General features: G+C 47.1%; 1 protein-coding gene across 12 annotated transcripts in view; it reads left to right on the plus strand.

Annotated features, from left to right (window-relative positions):
• Positions 1 to 17,569, plus strand: part of LOC126284740 (uncharacterized) — a 624,884-nt gene that overhangs the window by 153,251 nt on the left and 454,064 nt on the right. For all 12 annotated transcript variants that reach the window (XR_007551535.1, XR_007551537.1, XR_007551545.1 and 9 more), the window contains one exon: positions 10,096 to 10,879. Coding sequence is in view for 1 of the 12 variants with exons in the window: in XM_049983880.1 (XP_049839837.1) it covers positions 10,096 to 10,879 (784 nt within the window). In the remaining 11 variants the exon portion in view is untranslated. The remainder of the gene's footprint in view (positions 1 to 10,095; positions 10,880 to 17,569) is intronic.

A 17,569-nucleotide genomic window follows, 5' to 3' on the forward strand; every position in this document is an offset into this window, starting at 1 on the left:
CTAACTGTACTCCTATCGACAGCAGCATCTCCAAACACTTTTCCAACCTCTTGTGGATGTTTCCCAATGTCTCGTTTTCACAGCACAGGAATTCCATGGCAGCACGTTGCTTCTGACGAACGTCACGTGTAGCAGCCATCTTGAAGACATGCTGTGACGGCGCCACTCACGGGAACAGGTTGAACTAAGTTTCAAAACAAGAGGGAAGGATGCATCTACACACTGTAAAACTTTCACACAAGCAGAATGCAAACCGTATTTTTACAAAAATAGTGTGCATTTCTTTTGGAGTGACCCTCGTATGTTTGGCATTTTGTGTCATCCATCACAAATAGAGAAACTGTACTTTAAACACACACAAAATAACTCGGCATTAATCCTTTCTCCATATCATCACCCAATGGAACCCAGAACAGTCCTGTGCCAAATGCTCAAATTGTCTACAAATACTACACATGGCTAATACGGACTTGGGATCTGGCACTTCATGCTCTGACAGGTTACAAACTGCACTGGTATTAAATGAATCTCACTGACATTAGTCTAAATAATGACATGTCCACATGATTTGCTGTTTAACAGACATCTTCAAGGTGCTTTTGTTGTCTCTGAGACATGATGCGGCCCATTCCAGGTACACACATACATTAGAAAGGCCATCGACAAAGAAAACGTTCACTCATGACACCACTTCATGCCGGAGCTTCCAGATGACGACTGATGTAGACACGATTCCACAATCACTCAAGTCCTGAGGTGACAGCCAGTTCTGACACCAATGGTGCGTCCTGAGGAGCTGGGGTTGCTTGTGTGTAGGAAACCAAGCACAGAGTGTGGGAAAGTGGTCCAGAGTATGCCCTGAGGCATTAATGGTTCATCACTACATTTATTTTTCATGATGTCTCAATGCGTTGGACAGCGGTCAGGTATCATCGCAAACCGAAAAGAACAGCTGACACGCCCCATTAGCGAATCATAAATTCAGAGCCTCATGTCAGTGAGCTGTTGGGGGTCCGTGTTGTCATGCAGTTGGCAATGAGGGAACGGGCTGCTCACCCCAAATTTTCTGTAATATAGCACAGCCCTTACATCTCAGCACTCTTGTTAGACAGCACATCGTTCATTTAGGTGAAGATAGGTGACTGGTACACATTATCAGTTGCCCTGAAGATTAGACCCTCGTCATCCATAGCGCGTCGTGCACTTAGGTGAAGATAGCTGACTGTTTGGTACACATTGTCAGTTGCTGTGAAGATTAGACCTTCGTCATCCACCATGGATCAACAAAGACAAGTTGGCCAGGGGTCTACGTAAACCCGTAATACGTGGACAGTGTGGAAATAACAACTCAGTGGCCATCTGCCATTGACCCTTGGTGGGAGGAGTGGTGGGAGCACTCCACTCTTTTTCTCATCCGTGGTTTGCATCAGGTTGGCTGCATCTAGATGTTGAAGTCAACTTGTGAATAATAGGCACACCATCATCGATCAGCTTGTCGGGGTTTCACTGAAACTCAAGGTAGACATTTATTCTCTCTGGTTCTGGTGAAAAGGACAGAATGGCAGGATGACCTGATGTGTCTTTGAGTTCCGAAAACCTCGTTATTTAAAGAGCCACACCTGTGCCTTTGATGCAGTGGCTCCGTGTGCATGCTCGAATTTGCCCTCGTTTATTGGTCTCATCAGCGCTATTTGTCTCGCTGTGGTGGTTTGTAATCATTCTGAACTGCCGAGCTCAGGTCTTCCTGCAACTTTTGACCGCTCTGGCGATTGAAGATATGGAGTGTTACTTTGTACTGGCCTTTTATGTAACATTATGGCGTTTGCGCTTTTTCTTCCCTCGCTTGCAGGTTGCGTGGCAATGTTCGCCTGGTGCCCTGTCTTTCGCTATATTGGCGATAAGCCTTTTGGCAAACCGATTGTCTCGCCGGCTCCCAGATGGCCTCCTCGGCTCTTACACTACAGTCCATTAAAATTGCTACACCAAGAAGCAATACAGATGATAAACGGGTATTCAAATATATTACACTAGAACTATATATTATACTAGAACTGATGTGTAATTACATTTTCACGCAATTTGGGTGCATACATCCTAAGAAATCAGTACCCAGAACAACCACCTCTGGCCGTAATAACGGCCTTGATACGCCTGGGCGTTGAGTCAAACAGAGCTTGGTTGGCGTGTACAGGTACAGCTGCCCATGCAGCTTCAACACGATACCACAGTTCATCAAGAGTAGTGACTGGCGTATTGTAACGAGCCAGTTGCTCGACCACCATTGACCAGGCGTTTTCAATTGGAGGAGGAGATTAGTGTTTAACATCTCGTCGACAACGAGGTCATTAAGAGATGGAGCGCAAGCTCAGGTTAGGGAAGGACGGGGAAGGAAATCGGCCGTGCCCTTTCGAAGGAACCATCCCGGCATTTGCCTGAAAGGATTTAGGGACGTTTTCAATTGGTGAGATATCTGGAGAATGTGCTGGCCAGGGCAGCAGTCGAACATTTTCTATATCCAGAAAGGGCCGTACAGGACCTGCAACATGCGGTCGTGCATTATCCTGCTGAAATGTAGGGTTTCGCAGGGATTGAGTAAAGGGTAGAGCCACATAACTTTAAAAAAATTGGGCTCGTACACTGAAACTGTTTTGCATAGCAGCAGAACAATGGTACATAAAATACAATACTAGTCATTAAAATAGCTACACCACGAAGGTGACGTGCTACAGACGCGAAATTTAACCGACAGGAAGAAGATGCTCTGATATGCAAATGATTAGCTTTTCAGAGCATTCAGACAAGGTGGGCGCCGGTGGCGACACCTACAACGTGCTGACACGAGGAAAGTTTCCAACCGATTTCTCGTACACAAACAGCAGTTCACCGGCGTTGCCTGATGAAACGCTGTTGTGATGCCTCGTGTAAGGAGGAGAAATGCGTACCATCACGTTTCCGACTTTGGAAAAGGTCGGATTGTAGCCTATCGCGATAGCGGTTTATCGTATCGCGACATTGCTGCTCGTGTTGGTCGAGATCCAATGACTGTGAGCAGAATATGGAATCGGTGGGTTCAGGAGGGTAATACGGAACGTCGTGCTGGATCCCAACGGCCCCGTATCACTAGCAGTCGAGATGACAGGCATCTTATCCGTATGGCTGTAAAGGATCGTGCAGCAACGTCTCGATCCCTGAGTCAACAGGGACAGTTTGACGACGTTTGCAGCAGCATGGACTATCAGCTCGGAGAACATGGCTGCGGTTACCCTTGACACTGCATCACAGACAGGAGGGCCTGCGATGGTGTACTCAACGAGGAACCTGGGTGCACGAATGGCAAAACGTCATTTTTTTGGATGGATTCAGGTTCTGTTTACAGCATCATGATGGTCGCATCCGTGTTTGGCGACATCGCGGTGAACGCACATTGGAAGCGTGTATTCGTCATCGCCATACTGGCGTTATGACCCGGCGTGATGGTAATTTTAATGGCCGGTAGTGTATTTCACATTAAGCACCGCTGGATGGCACATTTGTGCAATTCAGTGTAACTTTAATAAAGCTGAGGGGTATGTCACTTGGGGACTGAAGTGCAAGTGGCACAATACAAAGCACTGCCTGTGCACTCCATCAGGCTGCAGGAACCAAACTGTCTGCAACGTACCTGTCATCAGTGCTCTGTGCCGTCGCCACTGTAATCTATGTGATGCACTCCCAACTGGATGACCACCACATTGCTGCTGAGTGCCTTCGTCATTCCACTGTCCAGGTGAGCCCCTCGTTCTTTTGCCTCTAGCAAGATGCACAGTCCCACTAGTGGCTAGCACTTGGAAGCCGGTAGCTCTATCTGCGACCGTTTTTGATGATCGATGGCCCCCTTGTGCTCAGCGATAAAACTGCGTGCAGGTTGGGTGCTACCTGCTGAGAGGGCAGAGGAAATGCAGTAGTAACAGTACAGTAGATAGGCTGGAGGCCGATGGTGACGTGTTGGATGACCAGCTCTGGGTAAGCAGTAGGAGGGAATGGAATCATGAAGAGTAAAATGGGATATAGTGCTGAGTTGATGAGGGGGTCTGGGCTGAAGAAGAGCGATTATCAAGTGAGGATTGTGAGGTTTGGGGTAATGGAATATTGTCCAGCTGTACTTGTCATTCGGATTCAGTGGAATGGCACAATAGATGGTACACATGGTGAGAGTTTTCTTAACCATGGGTAATGGTATAGAAAAACAACTTGGCTTATGTGCAGAAACGCCCTAAACAAGTCCAACCATTAGATGGTAAGGGGCGGCTGACTTGGTTTGCGGTGGTCTGCTGAGATGTGTGCTTCTTCTGGTGGGGGCAGTTACCTGAGTTGTTTATGTGTTGGTTTTCTTGTTCGGTACTCTATTAAAAATGGTTTAAATGGCTCTGAGCACTATGGGACTTAACATCTGAGGTCATCAGTCCCCTAGAACGTGGAACTACTTAAACCTAACTAACCTAAGGACATCACTCACATACATACCCGAGGCAGGATTCGAACCTGCGATCGTAGCGGTCGCGCGTTTCCAGACTGAAGTGCCTAGAACCGCTTGGTCACAGCTTCCGGCTACTCTAGTCAGATTGAGTTTCTTAAAATTATTGATCATACTGGCGTAACCTGTTATTAGGATGATTTACAGACTCGCTAGTTGTAGCTGAGAAGTCTGCTTATGAGTAATCTTCGATTGTTGAAATACACCCCCACCCCCTACAACACAGTGGCCTGTCGGAATATAACCCCCAACAGCATTCTTGTACCCTTCCCCACTATGCCATCTGCACAGATGAACTGAGTTATTCTGCACGCATTCTGTGTAGATGGGAGACATAGTGAAAAAGTTTATGAATGAAGCAAAGCTTACGTCGTTGTTTAGAAACCAGTGCATGTTAATGCGTTATTCTGAAAATAAAAATTCCAGCCTGCCAGAACGTTGGTAATGTAGTGCGAGTGTGTGTATTCTATAAATAGAGGGATCAGTTATCGCGTGTGACAGTTTTCGCTGACAGATTGATGACAGGATTACCATTGTAGCGGAGGAAGATGGCACTTCCGATTCTATATCCGGCCAATTGGCCAGTGCCATTTGGGTCTGTATTGACGCTGTCGAGCACACAGAACCTAGCGTGGATCAAGGTTGTATGTCGTTTTTATCTAGTGTATGGCTGGACATCATGGGCAAGGGAATGGTGCTTTATTGGTGCCTGTAAATTTCCAAAATGTGTAAGTGCTCACGAGGAAGACTGCGAGAAGATCATGGGCAGCAGGCACTCTTGGAGGATTGTCGCTTTACAGTAACCGATTTCAAAGCCGATTCCTGTACAAAATTTTGCAGGCACGTAACTCAGTAACAAATGTGGATAAGCGAAGCGGAGAGGATTGGGGTATCAATTTAGCCACGATACGAATCGCAAATGGGGGAATCCACTAACATAAACGACCCTGAAGAAAGGCAACTTTTATGGCGCGGCGTCTGGGAATAGCATCTCGGAAACGGCGAATGTAATTAAATATCGTAAGCATCAACAGAAAGTGGTTACAGAGAAGTTAAGCCTCAAGTCGGAGATAAGGTGTTAGATGTCCACGTCTCGTCACAGAACGTGTTGATTTGGGGTTTGCCCGCCCTGTTAAGTAGGTAGACGCGACCTTCCAACAGATCTGACGTCAAGCGGACAGTACTGGAGCAGGCACAAGTGCTTTGGATTATGTTTGATGATGATGTCTGGAATGTGGGGCGCTCAACTGCGCGGTCATCAGCGCCTGTACAAAGTCCCAATTCTTACACAGTCCATTTTTTTCACAATCCAATATAGGTGCTGCAACAAATGTTGAAGAAGGAGAAAATGATGATGATGAAATGATAAGGATAACATAAACACCCAGTCCCCGGGCAGAGAAAATCCCAACCCGACCGGGAAACGAACACTTGACCCCATGACCCAGCGGCAGCAACGCCGGTGTTTTGGAGTAATCCATTTAGCGCACACTGTCGAACATGAGGCTCCGCAGCAAATGGTTCAAATGGCTCTGAGCACTATGCGACTTAACTTCTGAGGTCATCAGTCGCCTAGAACTTAGAACTAATTAAACCTAACTAACATAAGGACGTCACACACATCCATGCCCGAGGCAGGATTCGAACCTGCGACCGTAGCGGTCGCTCGGTTCCAGACTGCAGCGCCTAGAACCGCACGGCCACTCCGGCCGGCGCTCCGCAGCAGATGGTCCCTATATGCTCCTGTGTTGAACCAATGACGCCGTCAGTTAGGACTGCATTGTACACTAGGCCATGGTCGTGTATTCATAAGCCGTCATCCAGGTGAATGCTCCACATCATGGATGCAGGCCAGTTGGGAATGTATTATGCTAAGCTTCCAAGGGATCTGTGGCAGTAATCTAAGGTACCATGACATCTGTGGACTACGTCAACATTATGGTGGACCAATTGCATCCCTCCATGCCTGATGTGTTCACCAATGGCGCGACATATTCCAGCAGAATATCTGTCCGCATCACGAAGTCAGAATGGTGCTACCATTGTTTGAGGAGCATTACAGTACACTCACATTGATGTCTTGGCCCTAAAGTTCGCCTATGGACACCTGACGATGGACCATATCTAATAGTTGTTGGATGCTTAGCCTGCACCCACAAAACACCAGTCCTTAAGCTACGGGATTTGCGTGACCTGTGCGTGAATGTTTGGTGTCACATGTCTCCGAAAACCTACCAAGGGCCTGTCGTTTTCATGTTCCGCAAAACAGTTGCTGTATTTCATTCCAGAGGCGGACCAACATGCGTGCATATTCTGCCTGCTGCCTTAGCAGCTTTCACATCAGAGCATCATTAATATTTTTGCTATCACAACATCGCATTCAGAGCTCATTTGGAAACTGTTGTCCCAGTTGATAAGATGGTCGTTATCTTTTATTTCCACTGCCTCTTTGATGAGTGTATCTCACAACCTATCTGTGAGACACAGCACATTTATCTGTTGAACAACTGACATTTGACCTTCGTCTAAGCTATTCTTTGCCACTTCAGGCTACAGGCACCTGGCGTCTACAGTGTTAGCATGCAATACATCGGCCAGGCACAGTTATGCGTCTCGCAGTGCTGTTCAGAAGATGTGATGAGGGTTCATCTTAGCCAAACCGACAAGTCTGCAATGGCAGAGCACAGCAAGGCCACGTATTTGTTTTTAAACAGTCAAAGGTACTGTCGCATGCAAGCAGGTTCTGAGATTCGGTTAGCAAAGAGGGAGTGGGAATAAGAGTCCACAAGCATCCAATCAACCTTGACTGCAGTTTCCAACTGAGCTCTGCATGGGATATGGCATTGGTAAAAATATGTCAGGAATGCTCTGATGTGAAACTGGAGGACGCATTGGGTGGAATGGATGAACAGCACTAGAACTTGACCGTGGGACGTCCCCCCCCCCCCCCCCCCATCCCTCGCTGGGGGCCGTCGCCACCACCGACTGTGAAATCTCTTCCGGAGGCACGCAGTTGGGCCGTCCCACTGGGCGGTCGGCAGAAGAGTTTTCAAAGTAAAGAACCGATCGTGAACCCGACAGTTCGCCTGAAAATGACGAGTAAGAAACGCATCAAAATGCTTACATCTCGACTGGACTGGTAACACAAAACACAAGAAGGCTTCGTTAGTATCCGATTAGTTGTTTGTTTTCATTGGTGTAGCGTCACCTACTGAGCGAGATGGCGCAGTTGTTAGCACACTGGACTCACATTTGGGAGGATTATGATGCATGTCCCCATCCGGCTATCCACATTTAGGTTTTCGGTGATTTCCCTAAATCGCCTGAGGCAAATATCAGGGTGATACTCTTGAAAGAGCACGGCCAACTTCCTTTCCCGTCCTTGAAACATTCCAAGTTTGTGCTCAATCTCTTTTGACCTTGATGTCGACAGGACGTTCTTCTTTCATAACTGTATAAAACGTCTAATTTCAAATAACCTTTTAAGGCTTTCAGAAAAACTTGATAAAGATGAAGCTATTCAAATAGTGCAGTTATTTTTTCACTCCACTGATCAAATATTTTTTCACACTTTTCCACAACTCAAATTGAGTTCAAAAATGGTTCAAATGGCTTTGAGCACTATAGGTCTCAACTGCTGTGGTCATCAGTCCCCTAGAACTTAGAACTACTTAAACCTAACTAACCTAAGGACATCACACACATCTAAGCCCGAGGCAGGATTTGAACCTGCGACCGTAGCAGTCACGCGGTTCCGGACTGAGCGCCTTAACCGCGAGACCACCGCGGCCGGCTCAAATCGAGTCTTCCGTAAGTTACCAGACAGACTGCATTTTGGTTCCTGATACAACATAAAGAGTGAAAAGTACAGAGGTTAAACAAACACAGTTTTTTTGTTTTATCAGCACAATTAAGGTAATGATGGTCACGGGAAATGAGAATGAAACGGGCAGTATGTTAGCGCGGTCACTGGACGTCAGCCAAATGTGTCGCTCTGACCAGCACAGCTGATGGTTCGTTTCCAACGAAGTAAACGTGGCCGTGTTTCTCTGAGCCCCGCTCGTTCAGTATGTAACTTAAAAAATTAACAGTATGTTAATTATTTGACAAATCACAATTAGTAAAAATTCATTATTTATTTTTTTAAAAGACATACACTGCTGACCATTAAAATTGCTACATCACGTAGATGACGTGCTCCAGACGCGAAATTTAACCGACAAGAAGAAGATGCTGTGATATGCACATGATTAGCATTTCAGACCATACACACAAGGTGGACGCCGGTGGCGACACCTACAACGTGCTGGCATGAGGAAAGTTTCCAACCGATTTCACATATATAAACAGCAGTTGACCGGCGTTGCCTGGTGAAACGTTGTTGTGATGCCTCGTGTAAGGAGGAGAAATGCGGATCATAACGTTTCCGACTTTGATGAAGGCCGGATTGTAGCCTATCGCGATTGCGATTTGTCGTCTCGCAACGTTGGTGCTCGCGTTGGTCGAGTTCCAATGACTGTTAGCAGAATATGGAATCGGTGGGTTCAGGAGGGTAATATGGAACGCCGTGCTGGATTCCAACAGCTTCGTATCACTAGCAGTCTAGATGACAGGCATCTTATCCGCATGGCTGTAACGGTTCGTGCAGCCACGTCGCTGCGGTTTACCTTGACGCTGCATCACAGACACGAGCGCCTGCGATGGTGTACTCAACGATGAACCTTGGTGCACGAATGGCAAAACGTCATTTTTTCGGATGAATCCAGGTTCTGTTTACATCATCATGATGGTCGCATCCGTGTTTGGCGACATAGCGGTGAACGCACATTGGAAGCGTGTATTCGTCATCGCCATACTGGCGTATCACCCGGTGTGATTGTATGGGGTGCCATTGGCCACACGTCTAGGTCACCTCTTGTTCGCATTGACGGCACTTTGAACAGTGGACGTTACATTTCAGATGTGTTATGATCCGTGGCTCTACCCTTCATTCGATCCCTACGAAACCCCACATTTCAGCAGGATAATGCACGACCGCATGTTGCAGGTCCTGTAAGGGCCTTCTGGATACAGATAAATGTTCGACTGCTGCCCTGGCCAGCACATTCTCCAGATCTATCACCAATTGAAAACGTCTGGTCAATGGTGGCCGAGCAACTGGCTTGTCAGAATACGCCAATCACTACTCTTGATGAACTGTGGTATCGTGTTGAAGCTGCATGGGCAGCTGTACCTGTACACGCCATCCAAACTCTGCCGGCCGCTGTGGCCGAGCGCTACTAAGCGCTTGAGTCTGGAACCGCGCGACCTCTACGGTCGCAGGTTCGAATCCTGCCTCGGGCTTGGATGTGTGTGATGTCCTTAGTTTAGTTAGGTTTACGTAGTTCTAAGTTCTAGAGGACTGATAACCTCAGATGTTAAGTCCCATTGTGCTCAGAGCCATTTGAACCATTTTAATACCCGTTTATCATCTGCATTTCTTCTTGGTGTAGCAATTTTAATGGCCAGTAGTCTATTTATCTAATGTTTCTGAGGTGCAAAGACAGGAATGTGATCGCAAGTTCTTTTACATTACAAATCAGCGGCGAAAGTCGTGCTGCCGGCGCTGCTTGAGACTGGAGAAGGCGGACAAGGAGCGAGAGAACAGCTGTCGCAGCCGGCGCAGTTGCGATCGCTCCACCTGCTGTGCGTGGAGAGCTCGCCAGCGTTCCAAGTCTCCGTGTGCGACGGCGGACCCACCTTGCGTTCCCCGTGACCCATCTTGCATTCCCTGTCCAACGTCAGGTGAGGGGCGGAAGAGTAGGCCTCGCAGAAGGCGGAGCTGCGACCGCTCCACCTGCTGTGCGTGGAGAGCTCGCCAGCGTTCCAAGTCTCCGTGCTCGACGGCGGACCCACCTTGCGTTCCCTGCGCGTCATCGGACGAGGAGCGGAAGAGCAGCCCTCGTGGCCGGCGCAGTTGCGACCGCTCCACCTGCTGTGCGTGGAGAGCTCGAAGGCGAAACACCTCGCCGTGCCCGGCAGCGGACCCGCCTTGCGTTCCCTGCCCGCCGCTGCGGCGGAAGACGCCGGAGCCGCCCTGTTCTCCCTGCCCACCTTGCACGCCGGGCCCCGCGCTGCAGCCCAAGGCGCCGGACCCACCTTGTGCACCCAAGACGCCGCTGCCGCCGTGCGAGGCCGACGGGGTGGAGGTGCTGTGCCCGGCTGCAGACCGCTGTTGGTGCTCCTGCTCCTGCAGTCGTCGGCGTGGACGCTCCGCCACGAGTTCGGACAGGGCCAGCAAGGCTTCTAGCTTCGTGCCCTGCCCCGCTGCCAAGCCTCGATGCTGTCGCACCGACCTACCCATTGGGAAACCCTGCAGGAGATGCGGTATAATCATCATCTACCCTTTCTTGTGTAATGCCTGTGTAGTTGTAGACAGTGTGAAACATTCCTTTTTTGAGATTTTAAACGTTACCAGCGTAAATATTGTTCCATAAAATTTCGAGCGTACTGCCGGATGTCTGCAACTTTCTGCCACAATATTCCGGCGCAGTCTTCTGGCCATCTTCAGGCGATACTGGCGAAAACTCTTTTTTTTCCTTTATTGTATTTCAATTCCCCATCGGGGGAGGCTGGCAGCAGCATATGCGCTGCTCTTCAGCCGAAAGACATAGAACAAACAGTAGAAGACATTTAAAAGTAACATAGGAGAAAACATGGTGAACATAGATACAGAAAAAGGGGAACATCATGGAAGACAATAGACAAAAAGGGGTAAAATGGAGATAAAAACCGTAAAAAAGTATCACACACACAAAAACCACACACTGGGACAATTAAAAGAACACAAGGCACAGTATGACCGGAGCATAAAAGTGTCAACGGATGGCGTCACAGAACAAACACTGACAGTAACACTAAGTACACAGCCAGCACACAATTAAAATCACACCTCTCGACGCACAGGAGAAACAGCACTAAACTCAACACTGACATGGCTTACTGACGATGAGCGAAATGGAGGATCTGCCAGGCGCAAGGAGATGAGGGAGAAGGGAAGAAGGGAGGCAGGGGAAGAGAGAGGGGGGAGATAGGCGGGGGGGGGGCGCCAGAGAGGGCCAGGTAGGGAGGGAGGGCGAGGTGGGGAGGGATGAGGGAGGAAAGAGGCAAGGATGGGGGCATGGGCTCGGGGGGGGGGGGGAGGAGGAAAATCCACTCGAGGCAGAAGGAGGGGTGAAGAAGAAAGGGGGCCTTGGGGAGGAGGGGGAACAAGGCCAGGTTATAGTTGGAAGGAAGGGTATATGTCATTGCGAAGTTCGTAGTCAAGGAGGGGGAGGCACTGGAAATTGCCCTGATGAAGGAGATGGAGGGTGTGGAGGTGGAGAGAGGGAGGGATACAGCGATAGAGGCGCGGCAATGGGTGGGGGGTGGAGAGGAAGGAGGAATCCAGGGGTTGGGGCGGGGGGGGATCAAGCCTGAGGACAATGTAAAGGATGCGGAGATGTTGGAGGAGCAGGAGGCGAAAACTCCCTGACCTCTGGTATTTAAGGCCCCTGCGGCACATGCTTGGTGGATTCACTTGTCGTCGCATGTGTGGTACTTGAGCGCATTCGATTCTGCTGCGTCGCGCGCCCTCCGTGGTGAAAACTCGCCGCATTGATATCAGTTCGATTGCATTCCTTTGGCTCCATCACAGACCTACGCCGGCTATGGAGGATACGAAGATTTTCAGCAATTTGATTCCACGCCAAATTCAATTGGTAATAGCCGTCACGATTAATAAGAGACTCATTGTCAGACAGACGTATTTCCAAGGAGTCATTAATAATAGAACTCCAAAAGTTAGACGTCTGGGCCACAATTTTGGTCTCATTGTAATTCATGGCATGACCAGTGGAAATAAAGCGTTTGGCGATGGCAGGCTTACAAGGCTGAAGTAGGGGAGTATGCCGCTGATGTTCTACAATGCGATCCTGCACAGTTTGCGTCGTTTGCCCTATATAAGGTTAGACGCATTCACATGAAATCCTGTAAACACCTGCCTTGCGCAGCTCTAGGTCGTCTTTGACAGATCCCACCAGAGACGAAATTTTTGCAAGAGGGCAGAAGATTGCTTTCACTTTATATTTTCTTAGTATTCTGCCTATTTGCGCTGAAATACTATCAATATATGGTAAATAGGCAGTCGTTTTAAAAGCCTCTTCTTTGTTGCATCGTTTACAGGCCTGCAGCGCTCTCTCCACTTGCTAGGACGAGTACCCATTGTTCTGAAATACAGTCTGCCAGTGCTCCAGTTCCATTTGAAAACTGACAGAGGAAAGAAGCGGAAGAGGCCTTTACGTGAAGATGGCCAGAAGACTCTGCGCCGAAACATTGTGGCTGGAAGTTGCAAACATCCGGCAGTTCGCCCAAAATTTTGTGGAACAACATTCGTTTTATCTATCTTCGGACAATCCGTGGTGCCATACGAGGTCTCACAACTGCAGCAAGGATCTGTGCGCTGTTAGAGGCCATTTATACATTCCTTTTAGTTCAGAAGAAGTCTCTGCAGAGTTGCACAGACTGCGTACACTGAGGTGACAAAAGTCATGGGATAGCGATATGTACATTTACAAATGGCAGCAGTGCGGGTACAAAAGGTATAAAAGTGCAGTGCGTAATGTGTGCTCTGGGGATTGATGTGAAAAAGTTTCTGACATCATTATGTTCACACGAAGGGATTAACAGACTTTGATCGTGGAATGGTAGAAGTATGGGGAATTCACTTCCGAAATTGTTGGTGTTGTTGTGGTCTTTAGTCCTGAGACTCGTTTGATGCAGCTCTCCATGCTACTGTATCCTGTGCAAGCTTCTTCATCTCCCAGTACCTATTGCAACGTACAGCCCTCTGAATCTGCTTAGTGTATTCATCTCTTGGTCCCCCTTCTATGATTTTTACCCTCCACGCTACCCTCCAATACTAAATTGGTGATTCCTTGACGTCTCAGAAGATGCTCTACCAACCTATCCCTTCTTCTAGTCAAGTTGTGCCACAAATTTCTCTTCTCTCCAGTTCTATTCAATACCTCCTCATTAGTTACATGATCTACCCATCTAATCTTCAGAATTCTTCTGTAGCACCACATTTCGAAAGCTTCTATTCTCTTCTTGTCTAAACTATTTATCGTCCACGTTTCACTTCCATACATGGCTACACTCCATACAAATAATTTTCAGAATCGACTTCCTGACACTTAAATATATACTGGATGTTAACAAATTTGTTTTCTTCAGAAACGCTTTCCTTGCCATTGCCAGTCTACATTTTATATCCTCTCTACTTCGACTATCATCAGTTATTTTGCTCCCCAAATAGCGAAACTCCTTTATTACTTTAAGTGCTTCATTTCCTAATCTAATTACCTCAGCATCACCTGACTTAATTCGACTACATTCCATTATCCATTATCCAGTATGGGACTTAAAATCTGAGGTCTTCAGTCCCCTAGAACTTAGAACTACTTAAACCTAACTAACGTAGGGTCATCAGACACATCCATGCCCTAGGCAGGATTCGAACCTGCGACCATAGCAGTCGCGCGGTTCCAGACTGAACCACCTAGAACTGCTCGGCCACTGCGACCGCCACCATGCCCTGGTCAGATGAGTCACGATTTCAGTTGGTGAGAGCTGATGGTAGGGTTTAAGTGTGGTGCAGACCCCTCGAAGCCATGGACCTAAGTTGTCAACAAGGTACTGTGCAAAGTGGTGGTGGCGGCTCTATAATGGTGCAGGCTGTGTTGTTGTGGACTGGAGCGGGTCCTCGGTCCAATTGAACGGATCATTAACTGGAAATGATTGTTTGGCTTCTTGGGACCATTTGCAGCCATTTATGGGCTTCATATCCCCAAACGACTGGGGCCACAATTGTTCGCGACAGTTTTGAAGACCATTCTGAACGATTCGAGCGAATGATTTGGCCACCCAGATGGCCTGACATGAACCCCATCGAACATTCATGGGACATAATCGACAGATCAATTCGTGTACGAAATTCTGCACTGGCAACACGTTCGATATTATATACGGCTCTAGAGACAACATGGCTTAGTATTTCTGCAGGGATCTTTCCACGACTTGATGTGTCCATGCCACGTCGAGTTGCCGTACTATGCTGGGCAAAGTGAGGTCCGACGTGATATTACAGAGGTACCCCATGACTTTTGTCACCTCAGTGTAAGCTAGCTACACGAACCTTGGTGCTATATGTTGCACGGAATAATAGGTAACTCCGTGTCCATGCGTGAGAGTGCCCACTTGAGCTGAAAGAAGCATGCTACTGAGATGCTCAAACAGTTAAGTTCTTCCATTTATGCTGTTGGTATAATTTATAGAATTGGAAAAAAAGAAGCAACTCCCTGACAAATTATGCATATTTGCACTTGAGTCATACAGAGCTTGGATGTACAGGTACAGCTGCCCATGCAGCTTCAAGAGAATACCACAGTTCATCAAGACTGGCATATTGTGACGATCCAGTTGCTTGGCTACCATTGACCATACGTTTTCAATTGGTGAGATATCTGGAGAATGTGCTGGCCAGGGCAGCAGTCGAACATTTTCTGTATCCAGAAAGGCCCATACAGGACCTGCAACATGCGGTCATTCATTATCCTGCTGAAATGTAGGGTTTCGCAGGTATCGAATGTAGGGTAGAGCCACGGGTCGTAACACATCTGAAATGTAATGTCCACTGTTCAAAGTGCCGTCAATGCGAACCAGAGGTGACCGAGACGTGTAACCAATGGCACCCCATACCATCACGCTTGGTGATACGCCAGTATGGCAATGACGAATATTCGCTTCCATTCTGCGTTCACCGCGATGTCGCCAAACACGGATTCTACCATCATGATGCTGTAAACAGAACCTGGATTCATCCGAAAAAAATGACGTTTTGACATTCGTACACCCAGGTTCGTCGTTGAGTACACCATCGCAGGCGCTCCTGTCTGTGATGCAGCGTTAAGGGTAACCGCTGCGGCAAACGTTATCATCTGTTGACTCAGGGTTCGAGACGTGGCTGCACGATCCGTTACAGCCATGCGGATAATATACCTGTCATTTCGACTGCTAGTGATACGAGGCCGTTGGGATCCAGCACGGCGTACCGTATTACCTTCCTGAACCCACCGATTCCATATTGTGCTAACAGCCATTGGATCTCGACCAACGCGAGCAGCAATGTCGCGATACGATAAACTGCAATCGCGATAGGCTACAAACCGACCTTTATCAAAGTCGGAAACGTGATGGTAAGCATTTCTCCTCCTTACACGAGGCATCACAGCAACGTTTCACCAGGCATCGCCGGTCAACTGCCGTTTGTGTATGAGAAATCATTTGGAAACTTTCCTCATGTAACCACGTTTTAGATGTCGCCACCGGCGCCAACCTTGTGTGAATGCTCTGAAAAGCTAATCATTTGCATATCAGAGCATCTTCTTCCTGTCGGTTAAATTTCGCGTCTGTAGCACGTCATCTTCGTGATGTAGCAATTTTAACGGCCAGTAGTGTATGTCTTTAAAAAAAATAAATAATGAGTTTTTACTAATTATAATTTGTCAAATAATTAACATACTGTTAATTTTTGAAGTTACATACTGAACGAGCGGGGCTCAGAGAAACACGGCCAAGTTTACTTCGTTGGAAACGAACCATCAGCTGTGCCTGTCAGTGGCCGGTATTTATATATATATATATATATATATATATATATATATATATATATATATATATATATATATATCAGGCAGAGGTTCAATATGCGGCAACGAAAAGTTAAGCTCATTTTCCCAAAAACATAAAATGACTGACATGTGCCAAGGCAAGTTTTAAATCTAACCCAGAATCATATCTTCTGGGCAACTTCTATCTTTTCATTTAAAAACTGGAAGCGTGTAAAATAAAAATTGGACAAGTGCGATTAGGACTTGCTCACTGAGGGTTTCGTACAAACTTAATTATATGTGTATATACTGTATATAGTTCATTCGTCATGGGAATCGAGAATCTAAACGATTTTTACCTTTTATCGATATCGACACTGGCAAGATACTGATCTAGAGAATTCCAAGACCGTATCAGAATCTATTCTGTAGTTCCTCAGACCTGCACAGACATACAAAAACAAGCGTGCAGTGGACTTCAGTGTATATATGTAGAGAGATAAGACTTAAAACGGTGTGCCGGACCGAGACTCGAACTCGGGACCTTTGCCTTTCACGGGCAAGTGCTCTACCAACTAAGCAACCCAAGCACTATTGACGACCCGTCCTCACAGCTTTAATTCCGTCAGTACCTCGTCTCCTACCTTCCAAACTGCACAGAAGCTCTTCTGCGAACCTGCAGAACACAGTTTTAATCTGCCAGGAAGTTTTATATCAGCGCACACTCCGCTGCAGAGTAAAAATCTCATTCTGGAGATAAGACTTAATAAAACGGTTTTATTTGGTTACTAAAATATGATTACAACTTACATTTTATGTTTGCATGCAGTAATGTTCGTCTGTTATGATTTTGACAGATGATGAATGCAGTGAATGTTCATCTACATCTACATCTACATCTACATGACTACTCTGCAATTCACATTTAAGTGCTTGGCAGAGGGTTCATCGAACCACAATCATACTATCTCTCTACTATTCCACTCCCGAACAGCGAGCGGGAAAAACGAACACCTAAACCTTTCTGTTCGAGCTCTTATTTCTCTTATTTTATTTTGATGATCATTCCTACCTATGTAGGTTGGGCTCAACAAAATATTTTCGCATTCGGAAGAGAAAGTTGGTGACTGAAATTTCGTAAAAAGCTCTCGCCGCGACGAAAAACGTCTATGCTGTAATGACTTCCATCCCAACTCGTGTATCATATCTGCCACACTCTCTCCCCTATAACGTGATAATACAAAACGAGCTGCCCTTCTTTGCACCCTTTCGATGTCCTCCGTCAATCCCACCTGGTAAGGATCCCACACCGCGCAGCAATATTCTAACAGAGGACGAACGAGTGTAGTGTAAGCTGTCTCTTTAGTGG

The sequence above is a fragment of the Schistocerca gregaria genome, chromosome 8 (assembly GCF_023897955.1).
Source record: "Schistocerca gregaria isolate iqSchGreg1 chromosome 8, iqSchGreg1.2, whole genome shotgun sequence".
Lineage (NCBI taxonomy): Eukaryota > Metazoa > Arthropoda > Insecta > Orthoptera > Acrididae > Schistocerca > Schistocerca gregaria.